The sequence below is a fragment of the Parambassis ranga genome, chromosome 20 (genome assembly GCF_900634625.1).
Source record: "Parambassis ranga chromosome 20, fParRan2.1, whole genome shotgun sequence".
Classification (NCBI taxonomy): domain Eukaryota; kingdom Metazoa; phylum Chordata; class Actinopteri; family Ambassidae; genus Parambassis; species Parambassis ranga.
Genome location: NC_041040.1, coordinates 2,976,747 through 3,000,809, shown reverse-complemented (window position 1 = coordinate 3,000,809; position 24,063 = coordinate 2,976,747). Strand labels below are relative to the sequence as shown.

Genomic DNA, 24,063 nt, shown 5'->3' with positions numbered 1-24,063 from the left:
CTTAAAGCAGAGTTTTATTTTCCAGTGTATGAAACTCTTCATCATTCTGATCACAGCGCTCAAAACTAAACTCTTAACCAGCTTTTAATAGAAACACTGATGGGGTGTGTGTTGTGAGTCTTCCTCTCGCCTCAGTGAGATGTTGACGTCTGATTAGCCATTGTGTATAAAAAAAATATATATAAAAAAAAAAGACTCAGCTTCCAGAGTTTACACTAATTCCCTCTCGTCTCCCTTGGCGTGGCTGTAAACAGCATCTGGTATGTATGAGTCAACGTGTCTGTGTGTGTGTCTCCGTCCTCCGTGTCTCACAGCGTCTGTCTGCTGCGACGCCAGCGCTTCAATCTGTGGAACTTCCTACAGCGCTCATTAAGACGGCCGACACAGCCCAGTCCTCCATTCATCAGGTGGATTAGTGCCGACTCTGCACTGCCACGGACAACACACACACACAGACACACCTCGCATTTTCACCATCTCCTTCAGCAGGAGCCTATTTCCTGTGTAAGGCTTTCAGATTCAAATGTCTTCAGACACGGTTTCATTTACTTTAAACTGCCAGTCTGATTTACAGGATAAACTGAGCCGAGAGTAACAACAGGACACCACTGGACTCTCCCTGAGTGGCTGCTTCACATCTTCATTTTATGTCAAGGATGCTCAAACAGACCTGCTTCAATGGCCTCTCAATGGCTCAATAATTTATAAAGATACACCTGAGAACATTTTTGGAGGTGTAAGAGATGACTCATATGTAAAAACTGCACTGACAGCTACAGAAAGCCACAAAATCTGGTGTTCAAATGTTCATAATCCTGCATGTTTTGATCAGAGTAGATGAGGATTACTCCTTGGATCCGCACCTGCAGGTACAGCCACACTTCAGCTAGACAAACCTGATTGTCTGTCTGGCATCAGTGACTGATGCATCAGGAGACATTCCTGAGTTAATCTGCAGACACAACAATGAAAACAAATCCAAAGGGTTCTGTATGAACCCATATATATATATATATATATTTATATATATACACACATGTACAACGGAGAAACCAAAGCGTTTAACTGCCTCGTCGTAACTCGGTTCGTACATTTGGCTTCTAAAGTTCTCTTTGTTCTTCTGTAACCCCATTCAGGGGCTGCATCGTTTGAAGGACGCAGATAACCTCCAAGGACGCAGCAACAGATGATAAATGAAACCTTTTGTCGTGACACAGCACTCGTCACCTAGCAACCTTCAGCTGAGGCTGACATTCGAAAGTAGCTTGTAATCTTGGACGCCTTGACCGTGTCCACACTGTGAGGGTCCCTTTAAAGGACGTATTTGGAGATGGACTGCATCACCACAGCCAAAAACAACCTGTCTGATCATCTCAACATGTCCCAGGATTCATTGCATTCTGATGTCGGTTCGATTCCTGCAGACTCCAACAAACTACCGAGAAGGTTTAAAGTGTAAACCAGTTGAAGGTGATCAGAACTGTGTCCTGTTTTCCAGACATAACCTCCATAACGCTGTTTAGGACCAATTCAACAGGGCCTATGTAGTTCACCGTCTGTATCGCCTCGTTAAGATTCAATGTGAAATCCGATTTCTTCAAGGCAGAGAGATTAAATGACAGGCGTCATTAAGACATTCCTGAACGCACATACCAGCCGTCTGGATGCTGCCAGACCGTTCTGCAATGTCCCTGTGTGACAATGCCAGTGTGCATTCTGACCTCTTCCTGGTATTTATGCTGCTGAGTCTGTGTTTATAAGACAGTCTGGTTTGAACAAGACAGTCTGACTGCTACCATGCAACATCTGTGTCCCCTTACAGCGGGTATGCTAACATTTAGCTTCTGTAGCTAAATGGATGACCATTGCTGCTCACGTACCTCACAGCTCTGCCAGCGGTTGGGAATGTTGGGCCGAAGCTTCTGCTCACAAACCACTTTCCTCATCTCCTCCACTGATGGATCTGACTGAACCAGGTCGTAGTAGGGCAGCTGGTAGTCCTCATGAATACCTGACAGAAAACATAAGATGAGAAACGTATACTCTTTTTAAGACGTACATCCCATCCATCTACAAAACCCCCTAAGACTGCTCCGTTTATGCATCACTTCATAGATTCATCTGGTTTGAACCTCACCTCCCATCGAGCAGCGGCTGGCGATCTCCCAGAAGACCAGGCCCATGGCGTAGATGTCAGCTCGCTTGAAAGACTCAAAATGTTTCATGTTTATGGAGTCGTCCAGGACCTCTGGAGCCATATACCTGAGGAGACACACGGACGACTGTTTAGGACAGATACAGGTTCACATGCAGCTGATCTGCACTGGGTTTAACACCCTGTGACTCACATACATAGAAATATATGCAAATGTGGTGATTTTTACTTTCACGATGGCTGCTTAGTATTTTTAGAGTCCCACCTATGCAGGACCAATGCACAAAGCATCTGTTCCAATCAATATCAGACCCTTTATTCTACAAGTATCAATACAAAATGCTCGACATGAAGCATGGCTGTAGAAAAAGCACATAATTCTGCACTTCTCAGCACGACTAGAGTCGAGATTGACTCACTCACATCCAGCAGTCGATATATATCTGTCTCTACGGAATGTGAAGTTCACATTTTTCCACCCGTTGGCACTTTGTTCTCTACTCTCTTCTCTCTGTTAAACTTTAAGTTACAGTGCACAATGACAGGAATGAAAAGTGTCAGAGAGCTGCATTAGGGCTCATCACAGTGAGCGATATCAGTGAAAGCAGTGTATGATATCAGGAGGACAAGGACAGTGAATGCATCACTACCTCTGTGAAGGATAACATCAACATAAAATCTATTTTCCAAACATTTTAAAAGTTCATTTCCTGCACATAACCTCAAACTATTGACTGTATGTTGTGTAACCACAGGCTGATGTAGACACATCCTGCCCTGGTCATGTACAGACAGGAAAGGATCTGTATCTCTGTCCGTCTGCTCCTCCTTTCGTTTGTCCATTTGATTTATAAGGTATAAAGCTGGATTTATAGGGAGCACACGGGGTTAATGGTGCCGCTGTAGTTCTGATTTATAGTACAGATTTTGTTTTCAAATGTGTGGATGCATGTGTAGCACTTGATAAGGCTGTACAGTGGTTAATGTTCCCCACAGGGTCTGTGTTTATGTGGTCTCTGTGGCCTTTTAATGCTGCTTTTGTATGTGGTGTGCTCATGAGTGAAGGTCTCCACTCTGTCAGAAGTAGACTGCTCACGGATAAAGAGACCACTACTGACAGGTTTTCATTTATTAACCCCTGAACCTGGGTGTGAATCAGGAGAACTGGTCTTAGAAAAGAAGAAGAAGAAGAAGAAGAAGAAGAAGAAGAAGAAGAAGAAGAAGAAGATGTAAGAACAGGAACTTTCAGAAACTCCTTGATTACACTTCCTTATAAATGTGAAATAGAATTCCAAAACTCAAACTCACTTCATTCTACGCCTCAGCAAAACCTGTTTCAGCCTCAAAATCCTGTAAAAAATATATTTTTTGCACTTTTTTGTCTGACTACCGAGCCATGAGCGACTCACTGAGCATGAGCATCAGTCATATGACAAAAAACAGCAGGTTTCTGCCTGATTTAGAGACAAAATGTGTCTATAGAGGCCATAAAAACACAAATATATCTTTACTACATACACCTTTTGGCACTTTAACATTCTAAATCCACTTTATTTCCATTGTTTCGTCTTTATAATGGTGTTAAACTGCACAAACTGTCCCAACTATCACAATCCCTGCAGGCTCCACACTACAGCGTATTAAAGTCTATGTTTAAGTTAAAGTTATCTCTGTGAAGTTAAAAATATTGAAATCATTTTTGCCGGCACCGGTTTCTGAGAAATGCTTTTGTTTTTACATCTGATATCAGCCAGTTTAAATGTGACCTTCACCTTAAGAGTAATCAAAGCAGAGCAACACGTGTGACACGGCCATCGCGGCTGTTTCCAGGAGTAACTGTGCTTCTTTGTACTAGTCGCTGTATCACACAGATAAATGGTTCTGATTAAAAGGCTGAGCGCTCATTAGTCTGAACAGACTGTTCTTCAGGGAGAATGTTTATACACAGATTTAGAATAGATGCTTTTTAATCTAATGTGTGTCTTAATAAAAGCCATCACAGCCGCTGCTCTCAGACTGATCAGCTCATTAACTCCAGCTACACAGATGTGCCACAGATGTGAGCGATGATTCGACAGCCTTCGATTGGCAAAGTGCGACACACTGTTGTTAGGAGCTATTTCACACCGGTGCCCTCATTAAATAATGTGGAAACAATACCTCGCTGTGGGATAACCAGCAGAAAACATCAGATAATTGACCATATTAAACTGGCCTGAGGTTGATCTCCGCTCATACAAAATAATCTCAAAAGTCAATAAGAACTTCTCCCGTGGCAGACTGCTGATAACCGATAATGAGGCAGAATCAGCCCAGCGAGTCCCACCGTGGGCTTAGGAGAGCCGGTCCTAATTGAGATGTTTAACTGAGAAATGTACACATAATGAATGGATGGCCTCCATTAGCCAACCGCTAATGCTTCCGATTAATTAGAGGAAGCAAGCAGCGCACCGGAAACAAACCAAAAGAACCTTCATCGATATTTGCTAAGAGGGATTCTGAGATGTTCCATCACGTTTAAGAAGCAACAAGCTGCACATTAGAACAGCAGAGAGGCTTCTCATCAGGGCCGAAGAGGGTTCAGTGTCACCGCGTTTATTACTTTATTTATTTAGAAATAAAAAAGAACTCACCAAGGAGGCAACACAACAAGGTGAACCGAGGATCTTTGAAAGCTTCCAGACACACAAGGCTGACGGACCTTTTTCAACATGAAAATGAAACATATTAAAGGTCCATTTTCAGGGTTTTCCAGCCACGTCCAGCTGTTTTCCAGCTCTATCTACGGCTGTTTATAACCAAGAGATTTAAAAATTGATATTCAGGCAGCTGAACATGTGGGTCCTTCAAAAGCAGCTCAGTTTGGAGGCTGTTCCCTCAATAATGTGAACAATAATACCTTTTGTATTTCTAATATATAATGGTGTCCGTCCTTGCTGAAGGCTTCTTTCAGATATGACAGGGATCAGCTCTCCAGCTCAGTTTATTTTATTAGTCTCTCTTCCATTTACATGCAGAAGCTTTTAAACTGTAAAAAGTCAACCTTTATCCTCAAACTGAATCATATCTTTGGCGTATTGTCATTGCTGCTGTTGAAAGTGGTCATGATCTGCACAGGGCACAGCTTTCAGTCAAACGTTTCTATTTCTTTCCATTAACACTTATTGAAGAGGTTGTAAGCTTCGTGAAACAGATGCCTGTTCATTAATTTACCTCGGTGCGCTCTAAAGCAAATTCAGGGACCAATCAATCACCCTACAGTCCAACTAAACAGCACAGATGATCAATGTATTGTTCCAGTGGCTTTAACTTAGCCAAAGGCCACGATGTCAGAAAACAGCAAAAACTTTTCGGACTCACACCCTGTTAGAAGTTTGGCAATATGAAGAGTTAAAAAAAACAAAAACACCGGTCGATCTGATCAATATGTAACATACCATGGAGCTCCTGTCTCCATTGAGCCCAGGCTCTCTGAATCATTTAGTGGCACAGCAGAATGAAAACAGAACAGGGAGCAGGAGGCTGCAAGAAGAGGACGTAAATAAAGCAAAACCAAGGAGAGGAGGAGAAAACAGAGCTCAGAGTCTACATAATGCAACACGAGGCGTGTGAACAGACAGACACAAAGTGAGAAGTGTGTCCTGGAGAATTATTCAGCGGTTTGCAGACGTGCACGGAATGATGAATGTTTGTGTTTGTGGTGGTAAAAGTTTTATCTGCTGCCAACGTCCTCCTGAAAGAAAAACCTGATACTGATAAATTAACTGTGGTAATTTATTGATCAGCCAGCTGCTTTATCTCAAATGCCTGCAGCATAAAGTTCTCCCTGTTCGTTTCATACAAGTTTTCTTTTTGAAAAATGACCTTCAGTCGTGCATGCAGAGAGTAGCGAAGCCTCGAGGCTACACTGCTGTTGCCCTGGAATGGTGTTTGTTCCTGAGCAACCCGTCTCTGTCAGTATAAACGGCACATCTGAGTGGCGACAGCACCTCTGGTTCGATGTGACGAACGACACAGAGACAAAATTACCTCAATGGGCGGGTCAGAAAGGCCCGTCCTCTAATGGCCTGACTTCTTTATTTATACCCCCAATTCAGCGCAGTGACTCAAACTGAAGCACACAGACGAGCTGTCGATCACCCGCTCACAGATCACAGCTGCTACACCGCAAAACAGATGTCGCTTTATCCCAAAACGACACCATAAACGTCACAGAGAAAGATGGCACAACACAGATCCGTGGTTTATACTGCAGCCGCAGAAATTACCTTTTGGTTCCCACTCTGTGGTTTGGAGCGATGTCGATGGTGTCTGTGGCGGAGTCGTGGCGCACGGCCAGACCCAGGTCGGCGATGCAGCAGGTCCCGTTCTTCTTCACCAGAATGTTCTTGGACTTCAGGTCTCTGTGGGCGATGGCTGGCTTTCCTGGAGACACAGAGTCACATTCAACGCCTCAGCAATCCATGTACACATGAGAATATGACACATATTGGACATTACAGGCTGTCAGGACACTGGATTCACAGTGTATCAGCTCCAAATGTTACACTCAGATTAGCCTTTTCTAAGCAATCCCATCTGCCCCAGACCCTTCAAGTACTTGAGTGTAAATGAGGTCTTAAGTGTAGAGTTGGCCAGCTCCTCTGTGTGCAATCCTAAGTCCACACTTAAGAGGGAATTCAGCCTCTCTTATCCTTCTCCAGATGCTCTCCTCTGCACTTAGATACAACTCATTCACCTCTAAACTAAACATATCTAACCCTCACTCGAGCCAACACGGTCATTCCTTTAATTCAACTGCAGCACAGAGTGGATCTGATGATTTCTTTGTTGTCTCATGTCATTTGTTTTTACATATCATTAAGCCCGGCAGAGTCTCTGCTATTTCCCCCCTTTACCTGCACCTAATCTGTCTTACCGTACTGTAAATCACACATAAGTCAGACTTATTTGAATATGTTTATAAAAATGTAGATAAAACAGCAAATTATTGCTATGATAACTTTTCGAACATACCCAAAAATAACAGCATGTTTGATGGATGGATTATGGGGTCTGTGGGTGGAGTGTATGGACAAGTGATAGCTTGTTTTAATGGCATCTGTATTTAGCCCAAAATGTATAATAAAAACCATGTCTGTGTGTGTGTGTGTGCGGGTCTCACCTTGCGTTCCCACTATCTCCATGTGGAGGTGAGCGAGCCCACTGGCTGTGGACAGGGACAGTTTGATCATGCCCTCCACGGTGACGGTGTAGCGGTTCAGGTAGTCAAACAGGGAGCCGTGTTCATGGTAGTCTGACACCAGCCACAGCTGAGTCCACGTCCCGTTATCTGCACACAGACAGAGACAGCACAGGTTAATGATGAGGATTATTCTGCAGAACTGCCTCCCGGAGTCTCTTTCATGTACACATGTAGCTGGGTTTCTATTCTGCTCGTTACAGGAAACACACAACAACAAAGACTGCAGTCATGAAGCAGCTGGATGAAAGGAGACTTAATTGAGTAAGTCAGTTTCACTGCTGCCTTTTTTTCATTTAGACACTTCTGCTGCCGTGAGAGAAAACTCTCTCGTCCGTCTTCCTCTTAATGCACCATCACTCACAGAACCAATAAACAAGGCGGGAAGCAGCAACTGATACAGTTTTATAAAGTATGTTCATGGCTGTAAAAGCAGGGTGAGGGTCACAGAGCGGAGTTAAACATGTGTTGTGATCTGTAATCTATCAGGAGGATCCTAAAATATATATATATAGACATAATAAACGAAGATACAGCCACCATGATTCTGGTTCCCTGCTCAGCAGCATTCAGTGTCCGTTGGCCTTGACCACACTGAGAAGATCATTGAGCTTTTATGTGCCATCAAAGAACGAAGTTGTCCCTTAAATCCTAAGCTGCAACCTTTACTCAATAAATAGAAGAAACATCACAGTGCACAGAGACGATGCTATGACCACATCCTATCACAGGCACAGGCCTCCTACTGTCTGTGTGTGTGTGTGTGTGAGTGTGTGTGTGTGTGTGTGTGTCTGTGTGTGTCTGGGTCTTCACAGTGAACCATTACTCCCCCATACTGTCTATCAGCCTGTGTATTCACAGTGAATGCGAGTTAGTGGAGCTGGTTGTCTGCTGCGACAGCTCAAGGTTCACTTGTAATTAAACCTGCCCACAATGTCACATACAGATCTTAGACGCAGCCTTTTGAGGCTCTTGCTTTGGAATAAAAAATGTTTACTTTCTATGATCCTTTAATTAATTTCTGTGTACCTCTGTGCAGCTTCAGCCTTAAACCCATCACACTTTCTCACCTTTGTTATCAGCAGCGATGAATCCCAAGATGTTCTCGTGCCTAAGCATCACAGTCTGGTAGATCTCAGCCTCGCGGAACCAGGAGCGCTCCTCGCGTGAGGAGAAAATCTTCACCGCCACTTCCTCGCCACGCCATTTTCCCCGCCACACCTCCCCAAAACGCCCCTTCCCAATGCTCTCCTGAAGAATGATGGTTCTGGCGATGGTTCTCTGGACCAGGAGGGGCAGACCTTGGAAAAAAAACAACAAAAAAACAAAAATCAGATTAAATTAAACATGTAAAAATCTGGAAATAATGGAGTGGAGAATGTCTAAGAGGAAGAAGTAGAGAGAGCTGTAAGAGGAAAAGTTAAATTATTATATTAAATTGCTTGCTACATGCTTTGTAGAGGCAAATTAATTAAATTATACAGACACACTTAATTTTACTTTGTTTTTTGGGACATTCACAGAACAGAAATGTGATTGTTCAATAATTGCATAGAACAAAGAGTCTAGACTGCTAATCATGATGTGTTAGTCTGAGCTCCGCACAGCAACAACCAGACACAACCTCCATGAAGTCCATGCAGTGTGGACGATAAATTATCCATATACCAGCCCCTAGTATCGATACCCCCGCCAGACATTAGGAGGCGGTGTAGCTGCCGTGGCCGGTGCAGTGTGCATCTTTTGTCTTGTCAGATCAAGTGATGCAAGTCAGAATGTCAGAAGAAGAGCAGCACCTCCATCGTCACCACGGCTCCCATGTAAACACATTTCTGTGCCAGTGCAGGTCTAGCAGCGCGACCGCTAGCTTAGCTTAGTCCCTCCCACATAAACTAAACATGATTCCTCAGAAACTGAAAGATGGCGTCGCAGAATGTTCATCCACAGGTGGCCCCAACATCAAAATGTATTTGAAACGTCAACAGAAATAAAATAACTTTGGGCTGTGTTAGCTCCCACTTCTCTCAGGCTCTATTTGCCATCATTACTTCAAAGTCTGAATGAGCGAGCTCCCTCTATTTTAAAGCTCTCTGAAACTGCCTCGCCCAGATACTTTTCTCATTTTGGCAAGCTTAAATCGTAACATTATTTATGGGAAAAGTCTGTTGAGCTCACTATTCAGAGGCAGCGGAAACAGGGAAGTGAAATGAGAGTGCTGCTCTGATTTCAACAGGCACCACACACACTGAGTCAGCATAGTAATTACAACAGCCCACGCAGTTCTGCTAGCACATACGAAATACACACACACACAAGTGCACATTGTGCAATATGGTGTAAATAGCTAGAACGGCTGAATCCAAGTCCTTCCTTGGCAGCGTGTTGGAGGTGCCAGTCTCCGCGGAAAGGTGCTAATTTATGGCGAGCATGAAGTGACTTTTGCCAGTGTGAGGACTCTGTGTGTGTGTGTGTGTGTGTGCAGCCTGATCCTAGGCTACCTAGTCACTGTGCTGGAAGTTTACTTTGAGATTTGTGCAGCAGCAGAAGCAGGGTGTTACTGCTGGACATGTGTGCACATGTTGGTACACAAACCAGCGGCGAGACCTCTGATATCTGATTACAGGAAAGAACAAACAACACTATCCATTGTTATTCCATTCACGCTCCAACAGCGGCAGGTGGGGTAAAGTCAAATCTCACAACAATCCAAGCTCTGATCAGTCCATAAATTAAAATACAAAGCCATACACTACATCTACATTTTGACCTTTAGATGATAGAATTAACATGAAGTCAATGGACCATGAATAATGTAATGCAGCATTCACAATCCTGGCTTTAAAGGCCTTATGCTACAGTGTGCTGAGGCTACGACTTGGCCCACATACACCCAAGGAAGACTTCAGGCCAAGAACCAAATGAGAACTGAATATTTCTCTTCCTTCTCCTTGGTGCAGCCTCCTACCTGATCCCGAGCCCGAGGTGGTCATATCATATATGAGGTCCTTTAGCGTAGTTCCGACCGTGATGAAGGGGTGGTCCATGGAGGGGTCCTCCTCATTGGGTACCCGGTGGTGGTGGTGATGGTGGGCTCCACCTCCTCCAGCTCCAAGCCCCCTGTGGCTGTGGCACACATAGAAAGCGAAGACCAGCAGCAGGCAGAGGACGCACACCGGGCCGGCGATCACTGCCGCGAGGGCAACGGGACCCAGAGGAGGAGTCTTCACCGTGGGGACTGCGGGACACAAAGATGAGAGCAGAGACTTGTGAAAGATCACATGTGAGGTTGTTGGAAAGATGGACTTTGAACATACTGAAGACTGGCAAGTGGCAGGCCTTAAGTGTTAGCCACGAGCCAGGAAGCTGACAGGCCAAGTGGTGCGGGGGCACATTCCATCTGCTAGGATGATGGGACACTTTGGCCTGTAGCTAACACACACACACACACACAAACACACACCTTCTAAAACCCAATTTACACCAAATTCTCACCCTCAAACTGACAAAAAACTAAAAGTAAAGCAACCACAAGAGAGAAAGAGAGGGACTGACAGCCTACTGAGTTCTCCTCATTCTACTGAATTTGCTTTGGATTCATAAAGGGCCTCTTGTGTGCGCAGCCTTGTTGAGAATTCATCCTTTAGCGGATTTGTTGGCGTGAGTAAGTTCCTTCAAGCTGAAGTGCGTTAAAACCAGGACAAACACTTTCAAGGCTTTATTCCACCAAGCTGCTGCTGACAGAAGCCTGAGAACAGCCCTGCTATGAATGAAGCGCGGTGTCAAAAAGAGACGGGAGCAAGAATTAGTCTGATTAGTTCTGAACACATCCTAAAACGTACAAAACAGTGGCTGTAACTGTCACTTTGAAAGAGACAAAGGCTGACGTCTCAAAGTATTTTCCTTTTTTTAGTTATTTTTCATATTGGACATAAAATAACAGGGTGCTGCTCAGCTGTGGTGACTTTATCTGTGGTTCTGTGACTGTGTATCGCTCTTAAGTGCTCTCAAGAAAGATTACTTAACTCCAATTTAATTAAACCAAAGCGGTCCCTGTGTGAAGGACGGGTCAGAAGTTTAATGTGCATGTAAAGGCTTCAAAGGCCTGATGCACAGAAAAGTCTAAAAAGAGCTGTTATGTATTCATTTTATTTTAAGATCCTTGATAAATAGACTTTTCAGGTAATCAGCCTACACGTCACCACTCTGCTCAATGAACAGACAGAGGAGCGGCCTGCGGTGTGTGGATATAACACAGACAGAAAAACTTGTTTTCAGGAGTGTTGTGTTGCCACATGATATACTTATTAGCATTACACTGTCAATATGTCACAGGAACAAACCCACACAGTGTGGAGGCCTGTTTGAAGAGTCCCACAGTGTGTCTGCTCTGGACACACGCTCTAAATCTAATCAATAACCTGCATTAGGATGGAAATTGTTCCACGATGTTTGAGGAAACAGCTGTGTGACACTTTGTGTGTTGGTGTGTTGGTGTGCGTGGGTACCTGGGAAGAACTTGGGGTCGGGGTCCTTGTTGCAGTAGTCGGTGGTGCAGCAGAACGGGTAGATGCCGCTGTCGTATTTGACGGACGGGGCGCAGATGAAGGGCCGGTCTCGTGGGATCAGTTCATTTTCGTGTACGCACTGGCGCTGGTCGATGGCCTGGCGGCTACCTGACCTGCGTATGGCGACGAAGCAGACGCCATCCGTCGTGCAGCTGGAGTTGGCACTGCAGCGGTCACAGTAACACTGGAGGGCTGGAGGAAGAAGAGGAAGAGGAAGGCGGTTAGAGTAAAGTAAAGGGACTTCCTGCACTGGCAAAGCATGGTCTCTAACATTCCTTCTTCCTGTGTTTATGTCCTCGTTGCTTTCGGCTTTGACCGTGCACCACTCCCTCCCCTGTGTGTGTGGATAATTTGGAAAAGAACTCTCGCTGAGGGAATGTGAGACATTACATCAGCCCAGCCCTACTTTACACACACAAGGACTGACTCAACTTTCCACCCAATGTTTGCTGTGTTACTGGCACCGAGGCCCAGACAGACAGACAGCTGTAATACAGCTGGAGAGTCCATAACCAATATCAGCAAAAGGCCAAGAATATGATCAGGTTACTGCGGGTAATGTGGACAAATGTCTTCGGGCTACTATGGTGGCATTTCCTATTTTTTCCTTTTCTTTTTTTTTTAAAGAATTTGATAAAAAGACAATAAACACTGTGTGTATCGCTGATTTCTTATCCCTCTGTTCCAAAGAGTTCTGTTTAGATTCAGCGTTCTTCTGCCACGATACAGATTAGAGACTGAAAAATCAACCGAGCTGTATTTCTCCTGCAGGAGCACAATAAATTCAAACTGTGTTTGGAGCTGAGCCACAGATGGTGGCACACAACACACAGCGGTTGCTAATGCTCCCAATGTATTTCGTCATGCTTTTATTATGTGTATTTTATTGTAAAGCGTTCCTGTTTTTAAAAACAGGCCAAATGCAGCGTGCAGCTTCCTGGAGATCCGTTCATGCAGGCAAAAGAATGAATAATCAGCTGTGGGTAAGCTGTGTCACACGTTCCCCTAAACAGTGCAGTACACAATCAGATCAGGCCTATTCAGAAGGACTGCTGGAGGTAACAACACAATAGTGAAAGCACAACAACAAACTGAGCCAGAATGTGTCTGCATGTTTGTAAAAATGATTTAAAAACTGCTTGTTGGGGCCGTTTCCATAGACGTCAGGACTTTGTATTACACCAAACATCGAGCTTATGGCGTCTAAACTATGTGACAGGAGGTCAGGCCATCTTTAAGCACCTCTACACTCTGAGACATAGCAGGCCAGACACTCGCAGAGAGAGGAGCGTGCTTAATGTAACAAAGTCTGCTTAACGATCCCTTTAGGCTTCGAGCTATTAGCAGCAATGTTATGGAGTGCTATGAATAAACCAGGGCCTCTCTTCCTCTTTCTGTGTGTATGTGTGAGTGTCCACAGTGTCCTTGCCCCTGGCTTTAGGACACACAGAGAGCTGAGAGTCTGGTATCACTATGCAGCTCAGAAACACACACACATGTGCGGCTGGCCAGGTTAAAGCAACACAACACACCTCCTAAGATAAGCCCTTTAAATAATTAACAGGGCAGCCGCATGAAAGTAAATCTGCCACTGCCTTGCTCTAGCACCGTAAGGATTTAAACTATGAATAAATAATGCCAGTAAACAAGGTTTACTAGAAAATAAATACACTACAAGTCTAGAAGTGAGTAATCTGTAATGCAACATCAGGTTTCCGGCTTGTGGAATCCATGGAATTGTCTAGAGGAGGCTTCCAGACAGGAAAAGTCAGGGGAGATGAAGACATGACAAACAGCAACAGTTGTGTATTGGTGTGTGTGCGTGTGTGTACATGTTTTAGTGTCTGGGAAAGATGGAAAAGACAGATCAAACTGTGTCTGACCTGGAGACAGTTAATTAAAAGCCATCTGACTCAACCTCAGCACAGATAAGTCAGACAAGTCCCGTCTGTCCGGCTGACACACAAACACGCTGCGTTCTGTTAGCCCCGATATAGTTCACGCGTCTAGACCAAACTACGGAAATGCTCTGCGTCTCGTTTATTTACAGGCACCTGCTGATGTGACGTCTAACATGTTGAAACTACACCCTGGCGACAAATGTTCAGACCACATTTAAACCTTCAATTATCCACACTTTATTTATGGTGAGACTTTAAAGGCATTGGCCACGGAAAGAGTGATAAAAACACAGATAACTGGAACAACAACACTGTTGTTGGAGTAACGTGTGCCACGTAGCTTCAACATCTACAACACAAAAGCTGCAAAATGTTAGCAATCCTGAAATGGAGAAGCATAATATCCGAATACGTAAATAGATTTCTCTCATTGAGGAGCAGGCGCCTCCACCATGAGAGAAGCCCGTTACTGAGTCTGTGTTAGAGGGTGACCAGGCACAGGGAGCTGAGCAGAGTCCCCAAGATATGCTGGAAGGATTACATCTAAGCTGGACTGGGAGCCCTACCCCCTGCTGCTACCTCGACCTTGACGGACTCCACCTTGGTGGACCAGTTTCAACCTGCCTTTGTCTTAAGACTCCCATTCTGCGTGGCATCTTCATCAGACAACATAAGCTCAATGCTCTGCTGTGGGTACTGATGCCAGTGCTGGTTTTGTACACGTCTCCCTAAGAACACATGTAGGTCCATGTCCATGCAGCTGACCATGTGCTAGGCACAAAAGCAGACCAGAGTGAGTATTAAACAATAGAGATGAGAATTATTCTGTTTTAAATAGGCAGAATTTCTGATGCAATTCTTCCTATTTTTTCCTGTTGCATCACCGGCAAAGATTTCAGACGTCAAACCCCAGCTCCATGCACCCCGGTCCTCTGTGGATCCTGCTTCTCTATCAGGACTGCTCTGCCTCTAAGCAGCACAGCCGAGCTCTCAGTGAAAGGCCGATTAAAGCTCTGCTGAACATGAAGCATCCACAGACAACCAAAGAGAACACTAAACAAAAACAAACATCTTAGACATGATAACTACACAATGCAGCTGGGTGAAAGAACGCCAGGAGCACCAACGACAAATTACTTTCTAATAATCATCGCTCCTGGAAAAACACGTTCACAATAAGTTCAGTTACATAACTCTGGTTATGACAATAGTTTCAGATGGCAGCGTCTGATTAAAAGTTAATTCGCATTTGCAGCATTTACAATAGGTAAGAACCAAAGCAAGGTCACAGTATCAGAGACAGAGGAGCCGAGCTGCTGTGAAATGTTTCTCTTTTATTTCACTGTTCTTCACTTCGTGTTATGTTAAATTGATAAACAGTCCAAATTTTAAAGATGCTCAAAGGCGAAAGACTTTGTCAAATACTTTTACTGCCAACAAATTACAGAATGATGAGACCCTTAGACTAAAATTCCATCTATATCCAGGTGGCAATTATATTTAATTTTATTTAATTAATAAATTGAAAGAAATTGTGTCTTTAAACACAGATTACAGTAATCCTTAAAGTATAGTGTAGGCAGAAGACCAAGCATTAATACATACAGCAACTTTACCATCAAACCGACCTGTATCGTGCTTCTAATTAAGCCCTAAAACTGCTTTAGAATCTTTGACACGTGTAATAAGGGCAGTTAATATTAAATGGGGCACTGTGTGTGATATGATAGGCTCAGTATGAGAGGGCAGACTGACACAAGGCCAAGCTCTTACAATGTTGTAAGACAGGATGTGGTCGATTAATCTGAGACGGTGCTGAGAATGACGCCAGGCAGGCAGCCAGACTAAACACACACACACACACACACACACACACACACAACGTGGACCAATGGCCGACCTCACTGCTCCCAAGGCTGCTGTTAATATTGTGTGTTGTGATGCACATTAGAGTAGAGCATAGTGGTTCCAACACAAAGGTGATGACCCGTCTCCCTTTCATTTATTTTGGAGACGAATCTCTTCACTGCAATGGGAATAATAAGAATATGGAAGAGTTGCAAAATAAATGTCACCAGATCAGAGTGAGCCGAGTGCGTATTCAGCACAGGTTTAAAGGACACCAGTAGTTCTAACGCTGTACAACGCTCTCATGATGTGGCAAAACAACCAGCAACATGGCTGCCTTCAGTGGGAAAAACCAGATGATTATCTGCTTTTGTTTTTGACTTTGTGGACCACAGCTTTCAACACAGTGCTGCCACTCAACAGGCTTTCCGTCCACTCAGTGGGTGGAACTGCACTGACTTCTATATCATGTTTCTTCCTCCTCCTGTGTCCCCGAGGGCAGACTCGATGCTGCAGTGAATCACAGGACCACATTGTGGTCTGAAGTTGTATTACAGCAGGACACAGGTGTAAGCCATAATGGCCCGACTGCTCCATGAACTGTGGGTAATAAGGTTTTTGGGTTTACTTGATACTTGTGGTGTAATCCTACGAGGCTCCATCTTTAGTGGATCCAGCTGTAATTAATAAAATGCCTTTTATCACAAATTATGTAACAAAGGCACAACACATTACAAAGCCATGTCCGTGGGAAGGGCCCAGGCCACGTCACCCCTCCACCGCCTTCCTCCTGCCCGGTGCTCGCTCCTTAATGTCATCCCCCACTTGTGACACTCCCTCCTGGACCCCCCTTTTCTTTTAGCCTCCTCCCCTCATCTGCCCCCCCCCCCCCTCCCCCCTCCTCCCTTTTTATTCTTTCAACAATAGAAGTGAAAATGGTGAACCGAGCGTCCCGAACAAATAAAAAAAAAGGATTTACGAGCTGTGGAGAGCACGAGTCAGTATTTCAGGATACAAGCATGAAATGAGTTCGGTGTAATCTGCCTGGCTCTGCTCATGCTTGCAGTGTGGGGCTGATGCAGCGTGTGTTCACAGGGACAGGGTAAAGACGTGATTCTGAAGGCTGAGTCAGCACCTCCGGAGGCCACTGCAATCACACCCTGCAGCGTGCATGGTAGTAGAATCGATGGGATGTTGTGTTTGCTCATATTTCTGGGCGTCCATGCCGGTTGCTAGACGTGACTCACTAAAAAAATACCAAAACACAAAATACAAAACGATATTTAATTTGATCAAAAAATGACGTGATGAACTCATAATCAACAAACTCATCGCCCAGTTATAATTCACTTTGCAGCTTTGCATCAAATGTTCCAATTCATTTTCAATCTGGATCAATGGAGCTAGTGCTCGTCAAGAGACAATGAAGTGAGTCCAAATTATTCTAAGTAGGTCTGTCCTTATCTTGCCTTTTCACGGCTGCCTGTTCGAACAGCCTCACTCTTCTTTAGCCTTGTCAGGGCAACTTAAAGAGCCTTTTCAATGATTATCATGTCTTGCTGGAGTTCACCCCCATCCGCTTCATACGTGGCAGGCGGACGTATGAGCCCGTCTGAGCCATGTTAAACACACTGAGTGAGCAAAATGATTCGGATCCACGCCTGTATTAATAAATAATTGCAGATATTGCTCTTTTGGATTCTGTGTTGAAGGAGGGATGTTTAAAACGATAGGGCGGTTCCCTGCTGTCCCCTGTGCACCTGGGATTCTATGCCAGGTCCTGGACCTGATTTGCCTCCCGCTGTCCCCAACAATCAGGGTGTGGCCAAATTTGATTATTCATCCAAATAATATTCTTAAACCTCCTGGTCAGACTGCAGCTGCTTCAGCATCCGCTGCAGGCAAGGACAGCACCTTAAGGCTCGTGACCAATCCACTGACTCTCAATAACACTGCGAATAAAGCCCAGGGAGAAGGGATCCTTTGTCTTCACCATAATCATAATAAACTTTACTCCTACGCCTATTAAAAAAAAAAGCTTCTGCGCTACAGTCAAAATATAAAGTAGTAGAACAATTGTGGTTTAAACACCTATATCAACCAATTACAAACTAAATGTTAGGCTTTATCACACAGCCACACCTTTAGTCTGAGGAAGTTCTTTCAATTTGTATGCCATGCATCAAATACTTCAGAATAAGCGTCAGGAATATGCTGCTTGAATTCTGCCTGAAGGTTGTAATCACCATGTTTGAAAAGCAGAAGATTGCTTTCTGTATTTTCCTTTCTCTACACAGAAATCGTATGCAGATAGGAGTAGTGCTGAGAGTAAGCAGACCAAATGCGTTTTTGCCAAGAAAGCTTTCGGCAAGGCAGACAACCACCAACAAATGTTACCCATGGAGACATTCAATTTAACGTCCATGTGACAAAAAACACCTGAGAGAGCACTCTAAACATGCGCTGTGCACTCTGTATAAATGTCTCAGTACCTTGTGATTCATCCGTCCATCTCTCCATCTTGGAGGCTGAATGCAGTGGTGATGGTTTTATTCAGCATCCGTTTCTATACTCAGACTTCTTTCATTAATTCTGCAAAAGGACTTCTATGAACCTGAACACGTCGATGACTAACTCCTGTCTTTTGTCGTCACTTTAAATGTAAATCACTGCTGCTAACACCACAAACATTTCTGTGGAAGACTTTCAAACAGGGGTCAGCAGGTGTCACTTTGTAAACAGCCTGTTGATTGAAAGTCTCCCACATTCCAGATGAGTCGGGAATCCTACCACAACAGTTTGTTGGTGGTTAACAATCATACCATGCTACTGTCTAGCTGGGGTGAGGCTTTTTTAAGGTATTTCTTGAAGCATAACCTCCCTCTGTGATCTTCTAAATTCTTTTATCTGCTAAAATATAGCAATCAACCTGTCGTTGTTAGGAAATATTACATAATAGTGAACCACTCAACCGCCAATGTTAGCTTGATAATGTGTATCAGTGCCACCTCATCTGTCTACTAAGGTCGGCCATCTCCCACAATCACACAATCAGATGTGTGACAAACAAACCACACATCCTGTGTAGCCCGGTAAAAGAGATTTTAGTGAAAAATTAGTGTCAGTCAAACACAACTTTTATATGCTGCTACATGATTAAGTCAGATCAGGATCTGTGCTGGGTGGATTTCTGGCTTTACCATGGAGAGATTGTGTTTTAATAAAGTTATGGCAAAAGGTTTTTAAACTATACAACTATTGAGAACAATGTGTTTAAAAATGAGAAACAGAGCAAAATGTCTGATGAGTAAGCATGTTGATAACTGTACCGATATTGCATTGCCACATAAAACTGATTCATAACCCTGAGACTTGTATAGAAATCATAGATTTCCCACTTCCCATAGCTTGAGCATGCCTATGAGCAGACAAATCCACGCTGTGGTAGTGAAACCACGCAGTCCGTGAGCATCCCGGTCTGTAATGGGTTCTAGGAGCGATGTAAGCAGCCGTCAGTGAACATCTCTATCTCCTCTGATGTAATCTTGGACAATCTGATTAAGGCTAAACCCCATTCATTTAACATCGTTGGGAGAAAGATGAGGGGAGAGAAAACATGAAGGAAAGGAAAACAGATTGCCATGACCAGGATTTAAGTGGCTGCAGCGCAGCATGGAGGAAGCCTCAGGAGACGCTTCAAATGAAAAGAGCGGATAAAGTTTAATCTAATACATCGACTCACAGTAAAAGGTGGGAGGCGGGGGGGAAACGGTAAAAGACAATGGCTTCACAGTGCACAAATCAATAGCAATTTAATCCCACTGCCCATATGCAAAAACCATACAGTCACACATACCTGAGCAAACACACACACACACCCTTGAAAAGTCTGCGGCAATAAGTGAATTATCTAGCATTCAGGGTTCAGGCTCTATGCTGCAGAGAAGAAGATTAAGTGCTGCAAAGAAACACACAGGGCCAATCCTCTCAGCTCCATTCATCCAAACTTGCTTTGAAAAACCACTGCTGTTACTGCGATCCTGTACATTGTAGTCTCAGTTCTTATTTTGTAAGAAAAGCATGGACAAAAATGAACATCGGGCTGGAATCTGAAGCGGCACATCAATTCACGCAAGTTCAAGTTTTGCCATCTGACTTTTCAATTAGTATACGAGTCCCCTTAAACTGCCTTTGATTTTTCAAAGAGGTCATGAAATACCGACTTCACTGTTGAAGTGATGTGTCAGAAGTATTTCAGTTAAAATGTGTTTTAATTTTTCAAAGTAATTTCAAGTAGTCCAGTGATTAGGCTGTTATTGAAGTGCTGGTATTGGGCTAAATTACTTGTCTAATGTCTAATTAGGTGAACTTTAAACGACATGGTGAAAACCAAGAGCCATGTGAACAGTAGACAGAACTAGGGGCTGTACAGTTCTTCTCTTAAGTATATGTGTTATGGCTTAGACATGATTTTTAGATAGAGTACTTGACATTACAGTACAAATGTGCTGCCAGCTAGAAGAACATCAGTGTCAGCTGGTTAGTGGTTTTCAAGGATTGTTAGGAGGATTAAGGTGATATCTTCCTACGGAAGTGTCAAAAACCACTACTCAGGTTGGGCTTGTGTAGACCCAGGAAATCACACCAGACTTTGCTGAAATAACAGCATGATAAACACAGAGGTATTATATATTATTTATGTGTCTGATGCATCAGACATGTTAACATCCTTTCCTCATGTGACCTCATACATTCTTGATTAACCCACAGGCTACCAGTCAAAATATCTAAGACACAGACCTTTTCTATCAGGGGACTGCTTCATTTCTGCTTTATAGTGCTGGACAGATGAGGAGGTTAGGAGATGAAACACAAAATTACAACAGGAGGGTGCTTGCTTGGTTGATTCAAATGAAGCAAATGCTTCCCTCTAGGGATGTTCAGATCCGATCACATGTTTGGAAAACGGGCCCGGTTACATTGTTTCAGAGTCGGACGTTACCTCCCGATCAGGACTTGCATATATATGTATAAGTGTTATCAACGACTCTCTGACACATAGTCTAGGGTATGGTTGTAGCTTTGGGTGCGAGAGGTCCTGGGTTCGATACATGGGTGAGCTGTTCCCTTTTTTCCAGTTCGGGGTGGATGAAGTATTTAGCGTGGCAATGCGTTTTGGGCAGTCCGAAGTACTGTGGCTGTGGGAACGGGTAGTTGGTGCAGCGACGCACACGCACAGTTTGCCTTTGTAGAGAACCCTAAAAGTATCAGATTGGGACTCGGTATCTGCAAATACTTAAAATGAAATGACTCAGACTCGAGGGCAAAAAACCTGATCGGGACATCCCTGCTTCCCTCATGTTCTGCTGTTCAGAACATTTCTTAGGAAAACCTGGTGGAAATAGAGGCACCCGTGTCATCTCAGATCCTGTTTTTAAGCTCCACAAGCATAAAAAGAGCCCACGCCTGACACCAGGCTCTTTGAAACAGAATCAAAATGTTAAGCACTGTGCTGTCCCTGGGATCTGTAAGAGCTGCACTGTTAGATATTTCAAATGCCCACCCTGAATAAAACAGTGGTCCCATCTGAACTATCACTCAGCATGAATCACATCCACCACAGAAAGACCTATGAACTTTATAAGCCTTTTAAAGAACACATCTAAGTATTTAATGCTGCTGTCAAGTGAGTCTAGCATCAATGGGCCATTTAAATCCTGCAACACCACTGATATAAAATTCCTCTCATTAAAAAGTACAGCACAAAAAAATCATTTATTGCATTTATACAACATAGATCGGCAAGTAGCAAGTTCTTTCAGACGTGCTCCTACTCGGTCTTTAATAACAGTTTCTGTGCTTGCAGGAGCTAAAAGCCAGTACTGAAAAATAGCACAGTTGGAGTTGGACACTTCACAGTAAGTCCTACTTAATCCAACTAAAGACATTTTCTACAAAATTGTTAGGTAAGCTGACCTTCCTCCAATTGAATTTACATACACGTCCTCTGCATACGGACTCTTATCACACTATTGTCAAGTCAAACACGATGTGTGTAGTAACACTGATGGCTGTGTAGTTCACTTAAAGCATGCAATTATCTGCACCTTGGTAAATATGCAGCTACATCAACACATCCATCGCACCTCTCCCCTCACCCCCATTTGTGAGCTGATTTAATTACTTTTATCACCATGGCAACCACCACTTCTATAGTGATTGGCTCTCCTGCCAGGAATAATGGTTAGAAAGCCTTATTACAACATTCGCTGATATATAAGGAACTGTATACGTTATTATGTGAAAATTGCAGAGGTGGAACGGTGGGGTGTTTAGTTGCACCTCTGCGTGGATGTTCCAGCGGTACTGACTGCTGTGTGAAGGAAAAAGCTCACTGGAACACACCACATGACAAACCTGACTAAATGACACCTCAGACCGCACACGTGTGGAAGCTTTATTAATGCCGTTAACAAATACATGCAAAAAGTACAACACACACACTTACAGGCCTTACATCTACATTGCACATCACCCACTCTGTGCCTTAGATCATTCTTTGTGTGTCTTTGTGGGTTCAATCAGTGGTACCTTTCAGTTCCCAGAGTCATTTCCATAGGTCGTGGCCCCACCCATCCCATCCGCCCTGCCCCCATGCAACCAGTCAGCTCCATTATGGCCGTCCCTTTGTCCATACCAGATGTGATCTGTGCCTGTGTGTGTTGGAAAGGGGGCCCACAGCCCAGGACCCTGATGAACCTCCCCCTAACACAAACACATGGCAGTGCAGAAAGGATGCAATGTGCCCTGCTGAAGTACTTACCCTTGCAGGTCGAAGCTAAAGCCGTAGCACTGTGGTTTAAACCACACAGTGACTCACAATACAACAGATACAACACACTGTCCTTGACACCAGGCATCGTTGAGATCAGCTTGGGAATAAAAACATTGCAGAGGGAGGGCAAGAGTGGCTTGCAAAGTACTTTCTTGTGCATCAGTTCTTGCCAAGATACATTGGTAATAGCACACATTGAAACCCCTTGTACCACATTAATTGTGCATAAGAATAAGAACAAGCTGAATGTTAAACCTCAAGAAGGTATGGATGACTAAACAGATTGAGAATGGGACGGGAGGGGAAGGCTGTACATCTGTTTGAGCCACCCATCTTATAAATATGCAGCAGCTTGATCTAGAGGTTAGACAACCAGCACCCCGGCAGCTGCTCCCAACCAGATGCACACAGACAATTCAAGGAAGAGCCCTTGAACAAAACAATCTCCATCGTCATCATTCAAAATGATTTCTCCACTTCTCTTTTACTACAACAGATGACTTTGTCTGAGGAGCATTTTTGGTTTTTCAATGAGGCTTCCAACTGAAGATTACTACTTTAAGCATCAATCAATAAACAAACGTTAATGCTAGAGTCTCCAAAAATGTCCTAAACACCAGGGTGCTGTATGTGTTTAGAGGAAAGTAAGTAGCAAAATTAATGCATATTATAACAAACACAGACAGAATACATCTTGGTTCCTCTCTGTACTCCCACACTATATTTTAAAGTAACCACATCTGCTTCAGAGCCATTGTCATCGATTCATTTTCCATTTCCCATCAAACAGCTGACAAACAGTCCATTATGACTACATGTTGAGCAATGACCACTTCCAAGCTGCTGCTGCTGCTGAGTGGACACCATCAGAAATCACTGCAGACAATAGCTGTGATTTCTGCTTTCCTCGCCGGTGAAGGAAGCAGCATGGCGTGATTCATATTTTTCTCTCAAGCAGCATGCAGCCTCTTTGCATGGTCTACCAGGGCTCAGGAGGCTGAGGCATAGAATGAGTGCAGTGACTATCATTGAGAAGTCCTTAACAGCTGACCACAGATCAGCATTGGCCTCGCAAGGTTCAGGATGAGTTCAAACAAAAGTCTGGATTGGATCTGTGTCTGTGGGTTCCCACACAAGTACTTTTTTGCATCAGAAGGTGAATTTGGGTCTTCTACAGGGATATCTACAGGGTGGCCAATTCTTTTTTTTTCGTCCAGGGTTCATAAGTTAAGTAGTATATTCAGAACCTCTACCTACTGTAGTGTCAACATTAATGTGCTGTTAGCCCTTTGCTAACAGTGATAGGACATGTATTCACCAAACTCTTCACCTAATTATTTCAGAGCTATATCCATCCATTTCCCTACTCCCTCTGGTGCATCGCAATTCCTCACTGTCACTTTGTCGTGTGCAATTTCAGGCCAACCCACCTGATGGTCCAGCAGCACAGATAAATGACTATATCACGATCCACACAAACACTGAGAAAAGCCCTCCCGAGTGAAGCAAGGATGGGG

At 43.9% G+C, this 24,063-nt stretch overlaps 1 protein-coding gene across 1 annotated transcript in view; it reads right to left on the bottom strand.

Moving 5' to 3' along the window:
• tgfbr1b (transforming growth factor, beta receptor 1 b) overlaps positions 1 to 24,063 on the bottom strand; it is a 36,677-nt gene that overhangs the window by 7,622 nt on the left and 4,992 nt on the right. The window contains exons 2-8 of the mRNA XM_028432368.1: positions 11,903 to 12,154; positions 10,363 to 10,632; positions 8,468 to 8,698; positions 7,320 to 7,487; positions 6,424 to 6,580; positions 2,138 to 2,262; positions 1,881 to 2,011 (exon numbers count right to left, since the gene is read on the bottom strand). Coding sequence (XP_028288169.1) covers positions 1,881 to 2,011; positions 2,138 to 2,262; positions 6,424 to 6,580; positions 7,320 to 7,487; positions 8,468 to 8,698; positions 10,363 to 10,632; positions 11,903 to 12,154 — 1,334 coding nt within the window. The remainder of the gene's footprint in view (positions 1 to 1,880; positions 2,012 to 2,137; positions 2,263 to 6,423; positions 6,581 to 7,319; positions 7,488 to 8,467; positions 8,699 to 10,362; positions 10,633 to 11,902; positions 12,155 to 24,063) is intronic.